The sequence below is a fragment of the Equus caballus genome, chromosome 18, assembly GCF_041296265.1.
Source record: "Equus caballus isolate H_3958 breed thoroughbred chromosome 18, TB-T2T, whole genome shotgun sequence".
NCBI classification, from domain to species: Eukaryota; Metazoa; Chordata; class Mammalia; order Perissodactyla; family Equidae; genus Equus; species Equus caballus.
This window is the reverse complement of record NC_091701.1, coordinates 47,167,491-47,188,680: the sequence shown is the minus strand read 5'-3', so window position 1 is coordinate 47,188,680 and position 21,190 is coordinate 47,167,491. Positions and strand designations below refer to the sequence as shown.

Genomic DNA, 21,190 nt, shown 5'->3' with positions numbered 1-21,190 from the left:
CATATACCTCTTGATGACATAATTCAGTGAGTTTCCAAGCAAGATTAACAAATGGCTACAGGTTCTAGACATTTGAAATCACTGGAAATCATCAAAATGGTTATTGTTAAATGCTCAAATTCCTGTATTCAAAATAAGAATCTGCTCTCAGTAGCTTGAGTTTTAGGACTTGTAACATCCAAGGCAAGGGAAGCAATATTTCCTAATTTTTTTGGTCAAAGATGTATAAATTTGGTCAAAGACACTAGGTAAAATTCTAAAATGAAATGTATTGACTTTAAACTCCACCCATCTCCATTTATTCATTTTCTCACCTGTTAGTCACTCTCTTTTCACGCCTCTGGTTTTCCTTATATTAATTCTCTTGACCAGAAGGTAGAGTGCAACCCCATGCAAATGTACTGTACCCACAAAGTGCTCCAGAATCCAGGTTAGCTCCTTAAATAGCCTCAGTCAAAATTCCCATTCCCATGCCACCTAAGAACTGAAATCAACTTAATTGACTTACCTGATATTAAACCTCTTAACATTTCATAAATATTTGTGTATTTAAATGGGAATGCTGATTATGCCATACGAATCTTCAGAGAATGAGTTTTCAGGCATTATACCAAAATGTGATATTCAGAGGATGTTGTATGTGTGTGTATTTTTTTTGTAAGAGTAGGGCATAAATTCTACTCTCAGACACAGGGTTAGTGGATGTTCTAAGTCATCTCTACCTTTCACAATTTGTTTCCTCCTACTATTACCAAACTCACTAGTTAAGTTTTTCTTTTCTTCCTCTGTAATGGCAGTGGTCATTACAGCAGGGGTAAAAGTCAAAAGTTTATAAGTCAGAGACCACCTATATTAGATTCTATAAATAAATAATTACAAAAGCATATGGTAGAAAGTTTGAGATGTTTACTTCTTTGTGAGTTTTCAAGATGTTTGTTCTTAATAGCTTCATTCTTGACAGGTTATGGACGAAGATCTTCATCTGGTCAAATCAGCAGAGAATCCAAGAAAGGGAAAATTTGGCAGAACATAAGGCAAACCTGCTGCAAGATAGTAGAAAACAGTTTTTTTCAATGTTTCATTGGCTTTGTCACTCTGCTCAGCACAGGTGCTCTGGTAAGTGAGAGTCTGTGCAACTTTTATGGGAGAAAATGCACCCGAAACCTGTTAATTCATAAGTCACTGTGCCAAATTAGATTTCTTCAGAATACTTATTATAACACCAAAATCCATATTTCTGTGATTTTAGTTTTGGAAGACATATAATACAGTTTCTTAAAAGTCTGCATATGCCTCATTCACTATCAAATAAATAATACAATTTCAAAATATATGAATGACAGTGGGAAAAAAGAATGTTAATAGATACCTAATTCTTCTTATTTTAATGATGTTTCATGTATGAAACAAAGTTTAATAATAGGCACATACAAAACTGTTGTATTGTGTAATACTTTGGTATTCAATAAGAAAGAGAAGTGTTGCATATATTTTTAAGGACTTTTGAACTACAAATATATTTACCCATTGACCCAACAATCTTATTCTGGGAAAGTATCCCACAAATATCTGAACATGTATTAAATGCATTTACACAGCTATTCACTGAAGAATTTTTTGGAATAGTACAAGACTGAAAAGCAAAAATAGTCTACATTAGGTGACTATTTAAATATCTGATGGTACAATCACCCAACAGGATATTGAGCAGCTATTTAAAAAATACAGAAGCTGTAAGCATATTGATATTGCAAGAAATGTAATTAGTGAAAAAACCAAAGATCTAGAATAAAATGTATGGCATGCTACATTTTATGTAGGAAAAGAAGAAAAACAGGTTGTATATTATTTGCTTGTCTCTGAGTGAAGAAGATCAGAGAAGGATACACAAGAAATAGTTAATTGTGAGATGCACAGAACAGAGAAGATGGAGTCATGGTTGGGAGCTAGACTTTGCACTGCATATATTTTTTGAAGTAAGTTTTATGTTGACATTTAGCACACATACTGAAAACCATACAAATCGTAAGTGTATCGCATAAAGGATCTTCACAAGGTGAATGCACCAGTGTAACTGTCACTTGGCCCGAGAAATAGAATATTACCAGGACTCCAGAAACACACTCTGCCCGCTCACAGTTACTTCCACACTCCATGTGGGTAAACAGACTGTGGACTTCGACTGCCATAGATTAGTTTTGCCCAATTTTAAAATTTCTTTAACTAAAGTGGAGACTTTTGTGTATCTTTTGTTTTATTTTGCATTATGTACCTATTCCATAAATAAATACATATAATAAAATAAAGTCCTTTAAAATAACTCCAGACGTTATTTATAATTTTATATATTTTATATATATAATATATATTTTATTATATATATTATTTATATATTTATATATAATATTTATTATTATATATAAAATATATATATTTATTATATTATATATATATTTATATATTTTTTATATATTTATATATTTTGCTCATATATACTTTTAGTCCATAACTGGTTCAATTAAAAGTCAGTAACTCTATTGTTATTTTATATTTACTTTTGTTTAACAGTAGTTTTACAAGAATCACACCATTCTTCACATAAGATTATTTTAATCTTTGTTTACTTTTTGGCCTTGAATGCACTTTGGTACAAGTCTGCCTGAAGTTACTGGTCCTTTTTGCCTTTTTTCAGTGCTTATAAAATAAAAGCACTATGAAATTGCTTCGAATGACATTACCATACCTTGTATCCTCCACAGTAAAATTAAGGTTGACTTATTAAAACTGAGAAGCTTTGAAGAAACGATTATAGTTTTATTTCGTATTCATGTGTTTCCACTAGTTTGCCTGATTATTTCTGCAGCGGAACAAGCTTGTGACTTTTTCTTGTAATAGAAGTGTGGGTTTCTGAAGACACATTTGTTTTTTCAATCTCTGCTCCTTTATTAGCAATTGGCCTGTATCTGTGAGTTGGCTACATGGAGTCAGAGATAAGAACCATGTCAGATGTGACTAAAGCTTCCATCTCTTGTATTAAGTTTCATTAACCAATTTGAGAGAGCCTTTTGGATCACTCTTCAGAACAATTATGAGGCCAAGTTCAGTCTCCATAAGAAGTTCTGGGATCAATTACCGAGGTCTGCTACAGGCATGGGATCAGAAAATGTCAGCTGGGGATTATGTGGCTAAATCCAGGCAAAGTGAACCAGCCCTTGAGACTACAGTCTATAACTTTGCTCACCCTCTGCTTGCTAGAGATGGCATTTTATTCCCGTTTATCCCAAAAGATTTTTTAGAAATTAAATGTAAACTAATCCTTAAACTTTTTACCCACAGGCTTTTGAAGATATATATATCGATCAGAGAAAGACTATTAGGATCTTATTAGAATATGCTGACATGATATTCACTTATGTCTTCGTTCTGGAAATGCTTCTAAAGTGGATGGCATATGGTCTTAAAGCCTATTTCAGTAGTGGCTGGTACAAGCTAGACTTCGTGGTTGTTATCGTACGTATTTGAAAGAAAAATTTTAAAGGCTATTTGGTTTGCTCTTCCTTCTTTATTCTCACTCTTCCGTTTACTTATATCTTCCTTTTTCCTCTCTCTGTGCATTTTTAGTCACTAACATCCCATGTTTATTCATTTGTAATGTTCAACATTTATCTCTTTCTTCTCATTCTAAAATTTTTAAAGTTCAGCACTTCATTCTGAATTATTCTAAGGGTCACCTATGAAGCCACTGCTAACAGAATAGCTTTATTGAACAATGTCTTAAAAGTATCAGCATCCTAAAATATATAGATTCTGTTGGCTCAACTTTTAAATCATATATTCAGAGTTAGACTACTTATCATAACCTTCACTAGTACCACACTGAGCCAAGCTACCAAAAATTCTCATTTGGATCATTGCAATAGATTCCAAACCAATGTCCCTGCTTCCAACACTGCACACCTTCACTCTGTTCTCCTCAGAGCAACTGGAGTTACTATTGTAAAATAGAAGTCGGCCCAATCCCTTCTCTTCTTGAAACCCTCCAATAAACACCCCATCTCACTCGGAGTAAAAGCTAGTCTTTGCAATCAAAGGCCTACCAGTCTCTACATGATCCAGTCTTATCCCCTACTGCTCTCCCTTTCCCCCATCCTGGTCCATAAACTGCTCCACCAGCACTGGACACCTTGAAACTCGGCAAACACACCAAGATTACTTCCATCTTAGTGCCTTTGCACGTATTCTTCCTTCCAACTGGAACTTTGCCTGGCTCACCTCATTTATGTCTGTTTAAATGAAACTGTTGAAGTTAAGTCCTTCTGCACTACCCTATTCAAAACTGCAGCCACTCCAGTACTCCCTTTTCGTTTCTCTGCTTTCCTCATCTCCATTGCACCTGTTAATATTATATAATTTACCCATTTATTTTGCTTATTGTCTGTCTTCTCCACTAAAAGATAAGCTCCATTACGGCAGAATTTTTTCTTGGCTTGGTTCCCTCATTTTGCCCTGTGCCTAGAGCAATCTTTGTCACATAGTAGGTGCTCAATAATTTTTGTCAAATGAACAAATGGCTCCCTATTCAATAAGCAATGATTGAAGCTTCTCAGTCTGTAAATAATGACTTACAGTATCTGACCTCTGCTTCTAAATTAATACTTGCAATTTAATCTTCTACTCCAACCAAACCATGCTCCACCTGCAATCCACTTTCCTGTTTCCTGCTCATTGCTCTTATGTGTCCACATCCCTCCATGCTGACATAATTGATACCCTTACTCAAAGTCCAGTTCAAGAGCATCTCTTTAGGGTAACAAGAATAAATTTTATATTGACGTTGCCTTGAAAATACAGAAAATATGAAGATACAATAAAAGTTAACCGTAACTCTACCACTTGCTCAATCTCCATTAAACTTGAATCATTTTTATGCATATATGATTGCTTTAAAAAATAACCTTAGTGTCTTCCCATACTTTTATGTAATTTGTACTAGAATTTAACAATATTCATATCCTCCTTGATGCCTCTCTTTTGAAATCCCATTCTGTATATTGTCTTAACCGTATTTATAGATGAATGAATATATAAATGTATTCTAATTTTGTTTTAATGAAAACACTGTGTATTATTACTATATTGCAAATAATCATGAAATTGATTCTTAATCTAATCAAATTAAAACATGGATATAAATATTAATCCTTTATCATAATGTCAAATATACAAATTTTTGATTATTTCAATAACATACATCCGTATTACCAGAAAATATTTTTATCTTTTTTAAGTGATTTGAGAACAAACTGATTTTCTTATACCTTTCTGTAAGTCATTGTTAAGATATATTGAAATATATATTAAATTTTTTGCATAATTCTTGGCAGACTTTGTGCATCTTTTGTGTAACAAATGCCAAGTTCATTTTACAAATTGTTTTGATTAAAGTTAAAATTAAATCCTATTTGCTCTTTTTTTTTTTAAATATATCTAGGTGTTTTGTCTTAGCTTAATAGGCAAATCTCGAGAAGAACTAAAACCACTTATTTCCATTAAATTCCTTCGGGCACTCAGAGTTCTATCTCAGTTTGAAAGAATGAAGGTAAGAGAAAAGTTTCTAAACTAATTTATAGGTTTTTATTTCGGATTACTAAATTTCCACAAATTAAAAGCTTTGTAGTCTTCTCATTTGTATCTTTAACAAATACAAAACCTTATATTCTACTACATAAAAGTATAGACAAAAGGTATATTAGCTATACTTAGTAAGATTTTAGGTCTTTATTACTCATAAGATATGAAAACTAATAAAGATAAGCAAAAATAACCCAATAGTTGACAGAGAAAATATAGTCTCCAAAAGTAATACCATTCTAACCCACTTGGATATGTCTAAGTATTAATGAAATTATCTCAATGCTAAAAATATAACTGACAGAAAATGAAACTTTGATCAGTTAGCTAACTTTTAAAATTATAAGAACATTGTACATACTAAGTAGTTATTCACCGAATGAAATAACAGCTTGAATTTTAAAGTAAATTTACTTTTTTTAAAGTCACACATCACAAATTATGAATTCTTACCCTCACTTCCATGTTAAAACCTCTTCTGAACAATGTGAGGGAAACCAACAGGTTGAACCACATAAAATGGTGAATGTTTAGTCTTTTGGGCCTATAATGGAAATCCCATATGGCTCAACTTAATAGAAAAAACAGAGTCTATGACCACCACAAGTAAGTATGAAAATATTCAGTTACCAATTACATGCAGAAATAGTCTAATTTTATCTTTTATTTCATAATCTTCCACTTATGTTTTCTTACATTTTTAATTTACCTAGGTTATCTAACATTAGCCTACCTATTTGATATATCATGGAATATCACATATTCAATGTAGATAGGATCCAATAAAAAAATTATTTGTGTTTAAACTGTATTATTTTTATAGTTTATACATGATATGTTACATTTAAACTGCCATTCATTAAGAAACCATAACACAAATTCTTTCCACTTGGTTAAAAAACGGACACTTGTTTTTATCTCAAAATTTGAGTGATCATTATAAATCCAAACAGAAATGTAAGTAATTTAAAATATGTATTTAACCAAAAGCAAATTTCAGGAATTTTAATAGTATCAGCTTTATATGATAGATGTGTATACATATATACATACATAAGAACATGTATTAAGTAGATTAATTACTTTTAATATGTATGCAAGCATATGATTAATAATAATGTTTGTATAATTCATATGAATCTGTGATTGACTCATTATAACAGGATTTAGGCCTGATTAACCTATTCTCCAAATGCATTCGATTTGCTGGTGTTAGGCAAGAAATATTTTATTATGTAGCAAATACAGCAAAATTCCAATTATCATACACCCAGAATACAAAGATCTAAAATATTAATTGTAATTATTATAACTTATGAAACATTTTATTAACAACATCATGGAGGTCCACAAGGTGGTAATATCCCCACTGCTTTGATCTTAAACCAAAATAAGGAGTAAAAAAGCTGAAAAGGAGAAAGTGGTTGAAGAGGTCTGTAAGATTGAGGTTAAAATGACAAGACAACCAAATTTCCAAAACAAATACATATTAGTGATAGGAAAATTTCATAGAATATTCTAGGGCTATATAAACTACACATGGCCTGTTAACTCAAAGCACAGGGGCTGGCGTGGGGGTGGGGATAGGGAGATGTTGGTCAAAGGGTACGAACTTTCATTTATAAGATGAATAAGTTCTCAGAAAATAATGCACAGCATAGTAACTGTAGTTTTGATACTGTATTGTATACTTGAAATTTTCTAAGACAGTAGATCTTAAGTGTTTTCACCACCACCATAACAAAAGGTAACTAAGTGAGATAATGGATGTATTAATTAGCTTGATGGTGGTAATCATTTCACAATGTATACATATATCAAATTATCATATTGTACACCTTAAATATGTACAATTTTTTTGTCATTTATACCTCAATAAAGCTGGGAGACACACATGCACATACACAGGTATAAACTAGATAATGAATGTAACTAAAATAAATTCTTCTTTATTGTAAAAAACATGGGATAATACTAAGGGTTTTTTCTTAATTTATATACATGGGAGGGTTGCCCAAATAGCAAATTGTCTGCCTCCAATTTAGAGAAAAGTTGGAAGAGATTTGCTAGGGAAGCTGCTTCTGTTTGTCAGAAATGAAGCGCTGTACCATCTGGTGCCATACTTTCATTAGAACAGCAACAGGATGATAGCCATGGTTAGGTCAAGGTCAGATCCAGATCTTAAGCTTCATCTCACCCTCTGGAAGTTCTGTAGTTGAATGATCCCTGGAGATATCTTATTGAGTATATAACGAAGCTACATGGTTACAAAATTAATGTTTTATGTATTTAATAAGCTTCATGTCTTGGGTGCTCTTACTGCTGAAGTATTTGTGTCAACCATACCTATTGCTTTTATTCTTACATAGGTGTATTTTCTAGGAGGCATAGCATTTTTCATCAGAGACACGAGTGGCTCTCTCAAATATCTACAATGTCAACAAAGGATCTGTGACCTAGTTTTAGAAATAAAATCAAGTGTTATTGAAAGCACAATTAAAAGTCAAAATATTAATTCAAGGACATAAAAATAAGGAATATAAGCAAGAAAGTACAGGTAAAAGGGTGTGAATCCAGTAATGGCTGAGGGAAGGAAAGATTAGAGTGGTAGAAAGAGAATCAATGGGAGCTCAGGAAAAAAAGAGGAGGAAGTGAGGATGGAGGAAGGGAGTCAAAAGTGTAAATGCTAAGAGAAAGATAAAGAAATATCAAAGATTGAAAATATTCTATTGGATATAGCAACTGGTTTACCTTTGCCATAACAGCTTTATTGGAGTGATAAGAATAACATTCTGCTTATAATATTAAAGAGTTACGAGAGTTGAGGAAAGGAGACAGTGATTATGGACTATTGCGGTTATTCAAGTTTAGGTGGTAGATTCATTTTCCAAACTCCCACTCTGGAGTGGCTCACCAGTGACACAGAGGTGTTCATGAGGAGGTTTGTGATGTTACGAGGTGCAGCTGCCCATTCAGTGTTTCTTGAAACAGTTTCTTGCCTCGACTTCATTGGTCTACAATCTCTTGGTCTTCCTCTTATTTCCCCCACCGCTTCGTCACTCTCTCCACTGTAGACTAATCCTCCCTGAAGCTGGAATCCCCAAGATGTAGAGCTAGGCCTATTTTGCTCTCATTTTATATGCTTTGTAGATAATCTCATACAGACCCACAGGTTCAGCTGTCTTGCTTATTTCTGGCACAATATAGGAAGTTGATAAACGTGTTAAATCAGTGAAATAATTATTTATTCTACTATTTTCACTAATTAGCTCTGTTGTCTTTTAATGGTTTTTTAGTACAAAAATTTTGAGAATACCTGGATTTTTTTTTTTTTTTTTTGAGGAAGATTAACCCTAAGCTAACATTGGCTGCCAATCCTCCTCTTTTTGCTGAGGAAGATTGGCCTTGAGCTAACATCTGTGCCCATCTTCCTCTACTTTTTATGTAGGATGCCTGCCACAGCATGGCTTGATAAAGAGTGCCTAAGTCTACATCCTGGATCTGAACCTGCAAACCCTAGGGCCCCAAAGGAGAGTGCACAAACTTAACTACTATGCCACTGGGCCAGCCCCAAGAATATCTGGATTTTTAATGTGCATTTTTTAATTGAAATTTGTTATTTAGGTTATTCAAATACTGGCATGTAGCCTATTAAATCTATAGAGATGGTCTTTTTTTATTATTTGAAAATGACATTACATTAATCAGTATTTCCAATTTAATTAAAATAGTTTCACATTTCTTACCTAAAGTTTACATGTTTATTTTTTATACGCCAGGTGGTTGTGAGAACTTTGATAAAAACTACTTTACCCGCTTTGAATGTGTTTCTGGTCTGCCTTATGATCTGGCTGGCTTTTAGCATCATAGGAGTACATTTATTTGCTGGCACGTTCTATGAATGCATCGACCCAACAAGTGGAGAAAGGTTTCCTATATCTGAAGTCATGAATAAGAGCCAATGTGAAAACCTCGTGTTTAATGAATCCATGCCATGGGAGAATGCAAAACTGAACTTTGATAATGTTGGAAATGGTTTCCTTTCACTGCTTCAAGTAGTAAGTACACTTTTGATTTTACTTAATTATATCCATATCGTTGGTGAACATAAAGGACAAACGTGGACAATTAATAGAGTTGGTTATAAATTATTTTAGCAATTATTAGTTAGTAGAAAAATGTTCTGAGACATACTATACTAGGCTCATTTGGAGAGACAAAAGTGAAATACAGTCCCTGCTCTGTTGGGAGAAGGAAGCGGAGGTGCAGGTAGGACTGACAGAGGAAATGGCAGGTACTGGCCAAACCTATTTCCACCATTACTGATCAGGTATTGAGATCACAATCCTTGGTTCAACTCAGGTTTGGTTCAACTGTTTTGTTTCTACCTAGTGCTTTGAGGAATGGCTTCTCAGTCACCCAAAATCTAGCAGCTCTGAGGAGGTGAATCATTTCTGTCTCACTTCTGCCATAGAAAAAGCACATAGATAGCAGTTACAAGTAACTATGACACTTGGGCAGTATGTATTTATTTACCATTTATCTATCTATTCATCTATCGCTCTCTCCATTTATACTATCTTAAAATATTTTAAGTTATTAACTACAATTAAACTAACTAGTTTTAAATAATTGTTAACAGACAACACAAATGTAATTAATGAAAAGGGTAAAGATCTCAATTACACAATATATTGAAGTCTGGTCAGCCTTACTAATCAAACGTTTTACTGGATTAAAAACAGATGGAGTTTTACTAGTTATTTGCTATGAAGCATAAGATTTCCATAAAAATTAAATACGTGCCGTTTTTGCAGGCAACATTTAATGGATGGATCACTATTATGAACTCAGCAGTCGATTCTATGGGTGTAAGTACAATATAATCTTAGAGCCATTGTTAAGGTGAAAGCAAAGTCATTTTTGCCATTCAGGAGCAGGGCACCAGCAATCACTGAATAATTAACACACTAAAAGCAAATGCTTATGCTAGACAGAAATTAAATACGTTTCAGATTGAGTATTTCATGGACAATGAAATCCTTCCAGGATTATATCCAATAGTTGAGGCCCCATAGGCCCATTTGAAGGATTATCCAACTCATAACAATAGTTAAACCAATGCAAGAAACTTTAAAATCCAAATAAACAAAGCAATGATACCCCTTCACCAGAGAGCCAAGAGGAAACATTACCTCGAGTAGCATTGTTGGATTTTCTTGTCATAAATAGCTCTATAAATCTTATGTTAAAAAAAAAATCAATATTTTGCTTATTTTCTTACATTTTTATTTATTTTTATTTTTAAAGACAATTTTTTTAGACAAGTTTTAGGTTTACAACAAAATTGAGAGGGAAATACAGAGATTTCCCATATACCCCCTGCCCCCTCACATGCATAACCTACCCCATTATCAACATCACTCGCCAGAATTTTTTATCAAGGATGAACCTACATTGACACATCATTATCACCCAAAGTCCTTTGTTTACCTTAGGGTTCACTCAGTGTTGTACGTTCTATGGGTTTGGACAAGTGTATAATAACACATAGCCATCATTATATTATCACACAGAGTACTTTCACTGCCCTAAAAATCCTCCATGCTCTGCCTTATTTTGTTTATTTTTTAACTTAACTTTTAGGTAGATATGCAGCCTAATTTTGAAGGCAATATCTACATGTATTCCTACTTTATCAGCTTCATTATCATCGGATTATTTCTTCCACTGAGTATGCTGATTGGCGTTATTATTGTTAATTTCAACAAGCATAAAATAAAGATAAGTATAAATATCTTTGTTCATCAATGCCTGAGAAAATCACACACGTTGATAAAAACGTCCTGCTTCAAATAATTGGTTTAGGGTTCAGCTTAATGTCATTTTTACTTGGTACTTATCTAAAAAAAACGATTGATGCTCCTGTCTATTGATGAATATTGCTAAAATGTTCATCTATACATTGTTTTCTATATTCAAATGTATACACACAAATTTAAAAGTTAAAAATTACAAACATTTCTGTGCCTATGTTTATAAATAATGACGTGCTGAAAAATAAATAATATTTGATGCATCTGCACAAGTATGTGAAGAAGTGCAAGAAAAACAAACCATACTTTTTTATTCTTTCATATATTCAAAGCCTTCAGAGTCATAACCAGCATTGACATCTTGGTCAATTGGAGCAGGTTTTTCTGCTAGAAGTAGAGAGAGCCATAAATCCTAATTGGATGGCCTAAATAGGCGTGCTTGGAAGGAACAGGAGAGAATTCAGAGGCAGAATTGAACAACCTCTGTTTGGTGCCATCTCCACACAAAGACTCCCTTCTGGGCTTCTACAAATGTAAAGGGCTCAAAGGTCATAGAAGTCCACTTATTTTAATCATAGAGACCTACTTTCTATTAGGAGAAGGAAAGCCTTCTAAAAAAAATCAAAGAAAAAAATAGTTTAACTTTGAAATTCCATCTTTAGCCATGTCATCAAAGTTTAACCATGTGCAGAATCTGATAAACCACATCAAGTCTCTACTATCAGATGAGATTAGAGAGATCAGTGATCAAATATGCATTTCCTTGGATGCTTCAGCTTCCTGGGACTTTAACCTGAGGGGATAACATCCCAGGATTTGCTTCTCAGCTTCAAATTGATGAGCCCTGTCAATTTTAAGTGACTAAGTCCTGATTTAGAGCAGTAACAAGTCCTAATTCTTAGATTAACACATCATTAAATGTTCACTTCTTATTCACTTTGTATATTTTGTGTAAGGTACTGAAATTCACACTAGAAACACAGAGAAGAATAAGCCCTAGAAGGTGCTATGAAGAAGTAAGCCCAGGGGCTCTTGGAATAATAGTAAAAAATATCTTCTGATGGTATTTGGAAACTTAAGTAGTAGTGAACATATAAAAACACACATATGACCAACTCTTTTTTTCCAGCTTGTTAAAAGTTACAAACCAATGTTACCTTTAGCTTTTGAGTTCAGTCTCTCTTAGTAAACCTTTCCAGATATCCCTTGCTGTTTCTCCTTTGTCTCTGTCTAATAAAAGGTAGTCCTCAGAAGACTGGAAAATAGGGTTGACTACACAGAGGAAAGTGCACCAAAAGATAAGTGCATATCAACCATTACCAGGGTATATTCTGCATGTGTTTTATATAGATTTTTGTACAGAAAATCAGACATGTTTAAACATGATTTAGTTCATTGCAGTTAAGCCTTTTTAAAAGGATCGTCAATAATTGCCAAGCTTTGTAAAATACATATTAATTTTAGATGAAATTTGGATTAAATGTGATTTTAATATCTTTTTCTCTCATTTCTTTACCAGGGAGGCTCAAATCTCTTTATAACAGTAAAACAGAAGAAACAACACCATGCACTGAAGAGGCTGATGTCTGAGGACTCGCGAAAACCAGTACCTCGCCCAGGAGTAAGAAAACATCTAGACTGTTTTGAGGCCTCTAAAAAACTTTCCTTTATGTATCCTCTTTTAAAAATAAAAATGTGTTTTTAAAATTCTTAACAAATACTTTTGACAAAATTTTTAAAATACTTTCCCTAACAAAGCTTTTGATTTTCTTTTTGGTTTGTGTTTTTTTTTGACTATATGCTATAATTATAGTTTGGTAAAAACATAGGCCCTCACTTATTCTCCTATTTAGGCTGGGAGGGAAGTTGTAAGGCTAAACACTATGTGTGTGTATTTATATCCTATTAATAAGACTATTACATCTTTTTTATTGACCCACAGAACAAGTTCCAAGGATTCATCTTTGACTTGGTGACAAATCAAGTTTTTAATATCATCATTATGGTGCTTATCTGTTTCCAAGCGATAACAATTATGATAGAAAGTGACGAACAGAGTCCAAAAATGGACACTGCTCTCCACTGGATTAATGCAGTTTTTGTTATGCTATACACTGGAGAATGTATACTGAAGCTCATCTCTTTCCACTGTAACTATTTCACCGTCGGATGGAACATTTTTGATTTTATGGTGGTTGTTTTCTCTATTACAGGTAAGATTTTGTTTAGTCAGATTTTCATTTGTAATAACTTTAATTCAGGCAAGCCCTTACAGTAAATGTCTTCTGAGATATAGTCTCTTAATGAGCAAAGCAAGTATGGACTTTTTATTTCCAAACAGAATACCTTACATTTTTGCATACATCCATGTACACGTGCCTGATAGATACAAGATATTCAGAAATACTTCTTGAATTAATACATAGACTTTACTTCACAGACCACCAGGTAAAGGCTTAATTACCCCTTCAGTATATCACATACTTTATTTTTCTAGGATGACGCTCGAAGGATCTTTATGTCTTAGGTTGATATACTCTTTCAAGGTCACTATTGTTCCTTTTCCTCTAATCTCTAAAACTTTTTACAACTTTCACAACACTAGAGTTTTAGACTTTAATGAATTTGTCTCTAGTATTCTCCTACTCTGGAGATCTCAGTCTTTTATTTAACAAATGTATTTGATTATCCTCTTTGTGAATAGATACTATGCTACATTCAAAGAATTCAGTAGTAAACAAGGTAGGCATAATTCCTATATGCACACAGTATATAATCTATGAAGGGATACAGATAATTAAATAGTATATTTTAATGCGATGCTGTTAAGGTTATGATAAGAGAAGAAACACGAGATGCTACAGCAGCACAACAAAGTGAGGAGCACCTGATCAGTAAGTCGAGGTCAGAGAAAACTTCATGGAAGAAGCAAAAATCTAAATAGAGACTTATTAGATAGGAGGTAGCCAAGAAAGAATCTAGGATAAAAGTATTTTAGGCAGAGAAAGGTTTGTTTATTGTCTGCCTCCCGTAAGACACAAACTAGTATATAAGCTTTATGAGAGTAGGGACAATATTTAAGTGTTTCTTGTCAAGTTCTATTCTATGTAGTCAGTAGTGAAAAATGCAGATAAACTGCCCAATGTGCGTCCAGAAAATTCACTCATTCAGTTGGTAGTGGAAGCAGCACAACTATTATAGACAAGTACAAGAAGCTTGACTGAAAGACAGAAGAGGCCGCCTGAGAAGAAAGCAGAGGGATATGGAATTAAAGATCCCTATGAGACTGAAGGAAGAGTTGCTGAATCACAGATCTGGAAGGAGAGGAAATTGCAGTCAGAGAGAAAGTTGTTTGAATTTGAGAACTCAGAGGGTCAGATATCCTGTGTTTGGAATGTGGCCATAGATGTCTATAAGCAAAGTAAAATGATGAATGACTGAGAGACTGGCCTTTGAATGGGTGGTTGATGGTAGATGCTGGGATGGAAAGGGTGGCAGTGAGCCAAGTGCTAAAGTCTCCAATGAATATGAATGAGGGGGAATGAATAAATCATAGAACCAAGGAATGGTGGGAGATGGCATCGTTGAATGGCATGATCCGCAGTGTCAGAAACCTCCTTTCTTTCCTTGTAAAAATGATGGGAAGGAAAAGTGTCTGAAATCACATTGGAGAGAAAGACAGATGCTTGCTTATTCCATCCTTCTACCCTGAGAAATATGGAGTGGGGAAGAATAAGCTGTCTGTACTCGAGAGTGTTGCAAAGGAAATAGTGTCCTCAAGATAGAGTTAGATTTTAGATAAGAAAAGAGGTGAAGAAAATTTAGTGATGAGGATGTAGAAAAATTTGCTTACAATTAAATGGCGATACATCCTGCATAACAGAAGAGTTTGGAAGAGGAGGAGAAATAAAAATTTGAGTAAGAGCAGAAGGTTCACTAAAGCACTGTGGAGATTAGGGTACAGCCAAGATAGAATATCAGAGAAAATGCTGCCATTGGCCGTGACCAAGTTTAACAGATGAGACATGAGCCTTCCTTATTCAGCAAACATACCATCTTATTTAGAAGCTTCCTGGGATTCTCCCCTGCCCCACCTTCTCAACTCAAAATGAACCACACTCTCTCCAGTACTTCTACAGAACATCCTTTATGCTTTTGAGGGTAATTATAATTTCACCTTGGGGCCAGCCCGGTGGCGCAGCTGTTAAGTGCTCACGTTCTGCTTCGGCAGCCCGGGGTTCAACAGTGGGGACATGGCACCACTTGGTCAAGCCATGCTGTGGCAGGCGTCCCACATATAAAGTAGAGAAAGACGGGCACAAATGTTAGCTCAGGGCCAGTCTTCCTCAGCAAAAAGAGGAGGATTGGCAGCAGATGTTAGCTCAGGGCTAATCTTCCTCAAAAAAAAAAAAAGGGAGTATAATTTCACCTTGTTTTATAGTTATAGCTCTCACTACCATACTTCTTTCATCTACCCACCACCACCAGAAAAAAGTTCTAGGCAAAGATTCATTTACTCAATTCATATGTAAAGCTCCTAAGGACCCAAATACTATTTATGAAATTAATTAATTAAATTATAATCTGTGAATCACCAAATGTCAGATATTTTGTAATTATATTTACCAAGTAGGACTTTCTGCCTTGCATTATAATTAGTTTAAATGTCTACCTCTACTCTCTAGATTATAAAGTCTTCAAGGACAGAAGTCATGTCATTCATCTTTACATATTTGTATAACACCTTTATTAGGTATCCAATAAAGGTTGGACTGAACTAAATTTCTCGGTCCAAATGCAATCAGAAAAAGGTATGACTACTGTCTTATATTATGGATTCATGCCATCTGTGATTCCAGAAGTGCTTGATCTATAGTACTCTTAAGATGATAATACAAAGAATTCTCTTCCAAATTTGGCTAGATACTTTGAGCATTTCCACAGTTAGTATTTGGGTAACCCAAACTTTCAATATGTGCTAACTGTTATGTGAGAAGGATTAATAAATGATCTTAATATATAGAAAAAATGAAATGTAAATAACTTATGTTCTGCTGAGTACAATCATATTTGAATAATTTTATTGCCTGCTTTATCTTTTCCTACACCAAGGACTACTTCTGCCTCTGATGGTAGGACCCTACCTTGTGCCTCCTTCCCTTGTGCAACTGATACTTCTCTCAAGGATCATCCACATCCTGCATCCTGGGAAAGGACCAAAGGTGTTCAATGATCTGCTGCTTCCTTTGATGCTGTCTCTCCCAGCATTGTTGAACATTGGTCTTCTCATCTTCCTGGTCATGTTTATCTATGCCATCTTTGGGATGTACAATTTTGCCTATGTTAAAAAGGAAGCTGGAATTAATGATGTGTCCAACTTTGAAACCTTTGGCAGCAGTATGCTCTGTCTTTTTCAAGTTACGATATTTGCTGGTTGGGATGGGATGCTCAATGCAATTTTCAACAGTAAATGGTCTGACTGTGATCCTGATAAAATTAACCCTGGGACTCAGGTTAGAGGAGATTGTGGTAACCCCTTTGTTGGGATTATTTATTTTGTCAGTTACATCCTCATATCGTGGCTGATCATTGTAAACATGTACATTGTTGTTGTCATGGAGTTTTTAAATATTGCTTCTAAAAAAAAGGCCAAGACGTTGAGTGAAGATGATTTTAGGAAATTCTTTCAGGTATGGAAGAGGTTTGATCCTGAAATGACCCAGTACATAGACTCCAGCAAGCTTTCAGATTTGGCAGCTGCTCTTGATCCTCCTCTTTTCATGGCAAAACCAAACAAGAGCCAGCTCATTGCCATGGATCTTCCCATGGCTGTTGGGGACAGAATTCATTGCCTTGACATCTTACTTGCTTTAGCAAAGCGAGTTATGGGTACAGATGAGAGGGTGGAGAAAGTTCTTTCAGAGATGGAATCAGGGTTTCTGTTAGCCAACCCTTTTAAGATCACATATGAACCAATTACAACTACTCTGAAACGAAAACAAGAGGCAGTCTCAGCAACCATCATTCAGCGTGCTTATAAAAGTTACCGTTTGAGGCAAAATGACAAAACTACATCAGATATTCATATGATAGACGGTAACAGGGAAGTTCAAGCTACCAAAGAAGATGCCTATTTTGACAAGGCTGAGGGAAAGTCAGCTATTCAAAGCCAGATCTAATCCCACTTCCTACCTTTTCACCTTCTTCACATTTCCCCAAAACATGAGAAGTTTAAATCAGAAATAAAAGCAAAGATCAGAGAAAGTAAAGATTTCACTTAATATTCAATTGTTTACAACCCGGGGAATTTAAGCTTTGTTCTCAAGACTCCAAGTCAAATTCACTTTTTACCCCTATATATTCAGTCTAACCAAGACAACCCCTTAATATCACTGCAGAGTTAAAGTGGGTTAAAATTCCCTTTTGATAATCCAACGCTTGTTTTCTCTATACGGCTTCTATGGTGTGTGCTTCTTCTGGAGGATGGGGGAGATGGTAGTAGAGATTAGTTGCAAGGGCTTCTTCATATAGCTTATGTCTACTTCAACTTAGTTACAAATAAACGACCACTGTCTTAATGTGGGGTCGTGTTAGAAAAAAAACAGCACAATGCTACAGGCCATTAAATCATAAACTTGCCTAGACAGATGCCAACTGGAGGAAGAGGAAGGGCGATTCTCGGAGTGCCTTTGAGATCCATTACAGAGACTCTTGGGCTGATTCAAACCACGTTTGAAAAAGATTGATTGTAGCCCCATCTTTGTTTTTGTTTTCATTTATTTTTGGTACTAGGAGCTAATGTTTCCTAGTTCTCAGATTCCTGGTCTCTCATCTCTCTGGTTAGTTCCCCCCAATCTCCAGCTCTTTAACAGAATGCATTCACAGAACAAGAAGCACAAGGGGAACTACAGTTATTGCCGACCTTTTCCTAATTTTTTTCATGTACACTTTTTTAAAAAGCATACATTTACTAAAATGATATAACAGAGAATATTACAATAGACTCGAGTCTTACTTTAGCATAAAACTGGCGTATTTTTTACCATTTATCCATAATGTAACATTGAGTATGTAAGAGCTGGCAAAGGCATGTCATAAATAAGAACTAGAAAAGTCAAGGGCTACCATTTTGTCTAGGGATTTTCACAGTGTCTTGATCCCTAGTTGGAAACTGGCCACTTTGAAGTACTTTTCATTGCACTTTATGACTCTTTATAACTTAGAGAAAGAAAATGATTGCTCAAACTGTGAGGACTCTGAATTAGGAGATCAAAGTGTAAGTTTGTTGTTGGTGGTGGTGTACAACATTTGTGTATGCAAGTTAGTTGTCACTTTCTCATTTATCTTTCCAAGTATTTTTGTTGTTTTTAATCTCATCACATCCATAATTACTCTGTAAATTGTTTTATGTTTGAAAACTTTAAAATCCTAAACATTAATTTTCACTGTTGAAATTATTTTTAAAAGATAGGCACAAGTAGTGTTTTTCTGACATAGTCATAAAAATGCAGTCCCTTACACCCATGTAGTTTGAGATTCTGATATTTATCTCATTTGTAAGAAGATTGATTTCAATGTGCCTACAAAGTTCTAAGGGGTTCATAAAGAAAATATGTATACTGTTGACTTAAATGACAAGTTTTAACTATGTTGTATGACATTCAATATCACTTAAATTCAGTAATTGTGTTTTGTTATGCATGCATGATCTTGAGCCTTAACTATTGTAATCTATTTCTGCTCCTCGGAATTGTATCAACTGACCAAGATGCCTTTGGGGGATCCCCTAAGCAAATGTAATTTCAGGGTTCTGTTTCTCTCTCTAAGTGTTCCTTCTCTTTCTCCTCCTGTTCTCCATCAAGCAATGGGGACCAGTGAGGAATCAGTGTTAACTGGGTGACATGGTGACAGCTGGTGCTTTATCTAAGCTTCTCCCCTTTCTATTTCTTGGAAATGCTTTAATGTGGAAACTGCTTCAGATATTTAAACGAAATCTTCTCTTGCTTCTGTAAATTTCGTGAAGACCACGGACTGATTTTAGTTTGAAAATTGTGTCTTTTACTTGTAAACCATGTTTGCCACTAACTTTCCAAAAACTATGTAAATAATTATTTTTAACAAAGTGTTTACAATATATTCTACGTTTTAGATACTATAGAAAATAGTAAAAACAACTTGTTAACCACAGTAAGCTTTGCTTTTTTTTCTTCGATAACTCAGGTTGTCAACTTTGTATAATAAGAACTTTTTAAAATGAGACTGACATTAAAGCTTATTCATTCAGGCTCAAAATTCGAAACTGGAAACTCTTGCGCCTGCTTTGGATTCACTTAATTTTGTAAAATAAATATTAGTAAGCTTACCAGAGACCTCCTACACGTTGAAAAAAATGTAAAAATCACTCCTCTTATCAAAATCATCATTACAAGCTTACTAGATATATATGAGTATTATTAGAATACGCTTTATGAAAGATAATGCTGAAATTAAATTTACTCATATGCTACTACATGTCAAAATATGCTTCCTTTAAAAATTTTCTTTCTGCTTCTTTAATAAATATAATGCATTTTAAAATGGTGTTTACAGATGGTGTTTACAGCTACCATTGATTACGCAGACTGTTATGCTCAGCTTTGTGCTGAGTATTTATCATGCATGAACTGAGCACTCACAACTCATGAAACAATGATAATTCTCATTTTATAGATGGAAAAAACCAGGCTTAGAAGGGTAATGAGATCTTTTATATGGCCTAGAACTTGTCATTGACAAGGCCAGGACTCCAAACCAGGTCTGTTTCAGAGCCTTATTATTTAACCACTCTGTGCAATAGCTTTCTAGTAATAAATGACTGAAGTGGAGACAGAGGAAGCTTAAGATGAATTAAATTGTTGTATAAAAATAAGAAGTCTCTCTCTCTCTCCCTTTTTCCCAATCTTCCCCTTGGTGGGGGGAATTTTAACAGTAGAGACAAACCCTAGAAGAATGAATGGCACAAGGGATAAAATTGTAGAAGTTTTCTTATTCAACATTTGTAGAATGGTAGATACTAGAGGTAAACCCAGAGCCTGGGTAGATATGCATACATACATACATACATACATACATACATCCAAAGCTAAATCTGAGACCAAACGACTAGGGGAAAATATATGACACAGCTGATTATAATAAATGGTAATTTTTATACCACTAATGTAAATTATAATATGTATATAGGAAAGAACAATGGGTTCTTCATTAGAAATTACAGGTGAAGTTGGTAAAGTAGACCTCTGAAGAAAAAGAAAGATTTTATCAATTAGAGAAAAGGTAACCATATTCAACACAAAGACACTTTTATGGAGAGGAGTCCATCATGGAGATGAGACCTAAGGTTTCAACTTACCCTTCTTCAGCTTAGACAATAAAGAAGCGAGGTGAGGGGCCAGCCCCGTGGCCAAGTGGTTAAGTTCGCGTGCTCTGCTTTGGCAGACCAAGGTTTCACCAGTTCGGATCCTGGGCGCGGACATGGCACCACTCATCAGGCCATGCTGAGGTGGCATCCCACGTGCCACAACTAGAAGGATCCACAACTAAAATATACAACTATGTACTGGGGGGAATTTGGGCAGAAAAAAAAGAAGATTGGCAACAGTTGTTAGCTCAGGTGGCAATCTTTAAAAAAAAAAAAAGACGAGAGGAGAATTAAAGACGATAAAATTTTCACTGTAGAGATTGGGTAGAAAATTGGAGTAGAA

The 21,190-nt window shown here is 34.6% G+C and overlaps 1 protein-coding gene across 2 annotated transcripts in view; it reads left to right on the top strand.

Annotated features, from left to right (window-relative positions):
- SCN7A (sodium voltage-gated channel alpha subunit 7) overlaps positions 1 to 19,634 on the top strand; it is an 86,677-nt gene extending 67,043 nt beyond the window's left edge. For both annotated transcript variants that reach the window (XM_014732516.3, XM_023623077.2), the window contains exons 17-25: positions 962 to 1,116; positions 3,337 to 3,510; positions 5,492 to 5,599; positions 9,411 to 9,689; positions 10,449 to 10,502; positions 11,278 to 11,415; positions 12,964 to 13,068; positions 13,390 to 13,660; positions 16,560 to 19,634. In XM_014732516.3, coding sequence (XP_014588002.2) covers positions 962 to 1,116; positions 3,337 to 3,510; positions 5,492 to 5,599; positions 9,411 to 9,689; positions 10,449 to 10,502; positions 11,278 to 11,415; positions 12,964 to 13,068; positions 13,390 to 13,660; positions 16,560 to 17,626 — 2,351 coding nt within the window. In that variant the 3' untranslated portion in view covers positions 17,627 to 19,634. The remainder of the gene's footprint in view (positions 1 to 961; positions 1,117 to 3,336; positions 3,511 to 5,491; positions 5,600 to 9,410; positions 9,690 to 10,448; positions 10,503 to 11,277; positions 11,416 to 12,963; positions 13,069 to 13,389; positions 13,661 to 16,559) is intronic.
- The last annotated feature ends 1,556 nt before the right edge of the window (positions 19,635 to 21,190 follow it).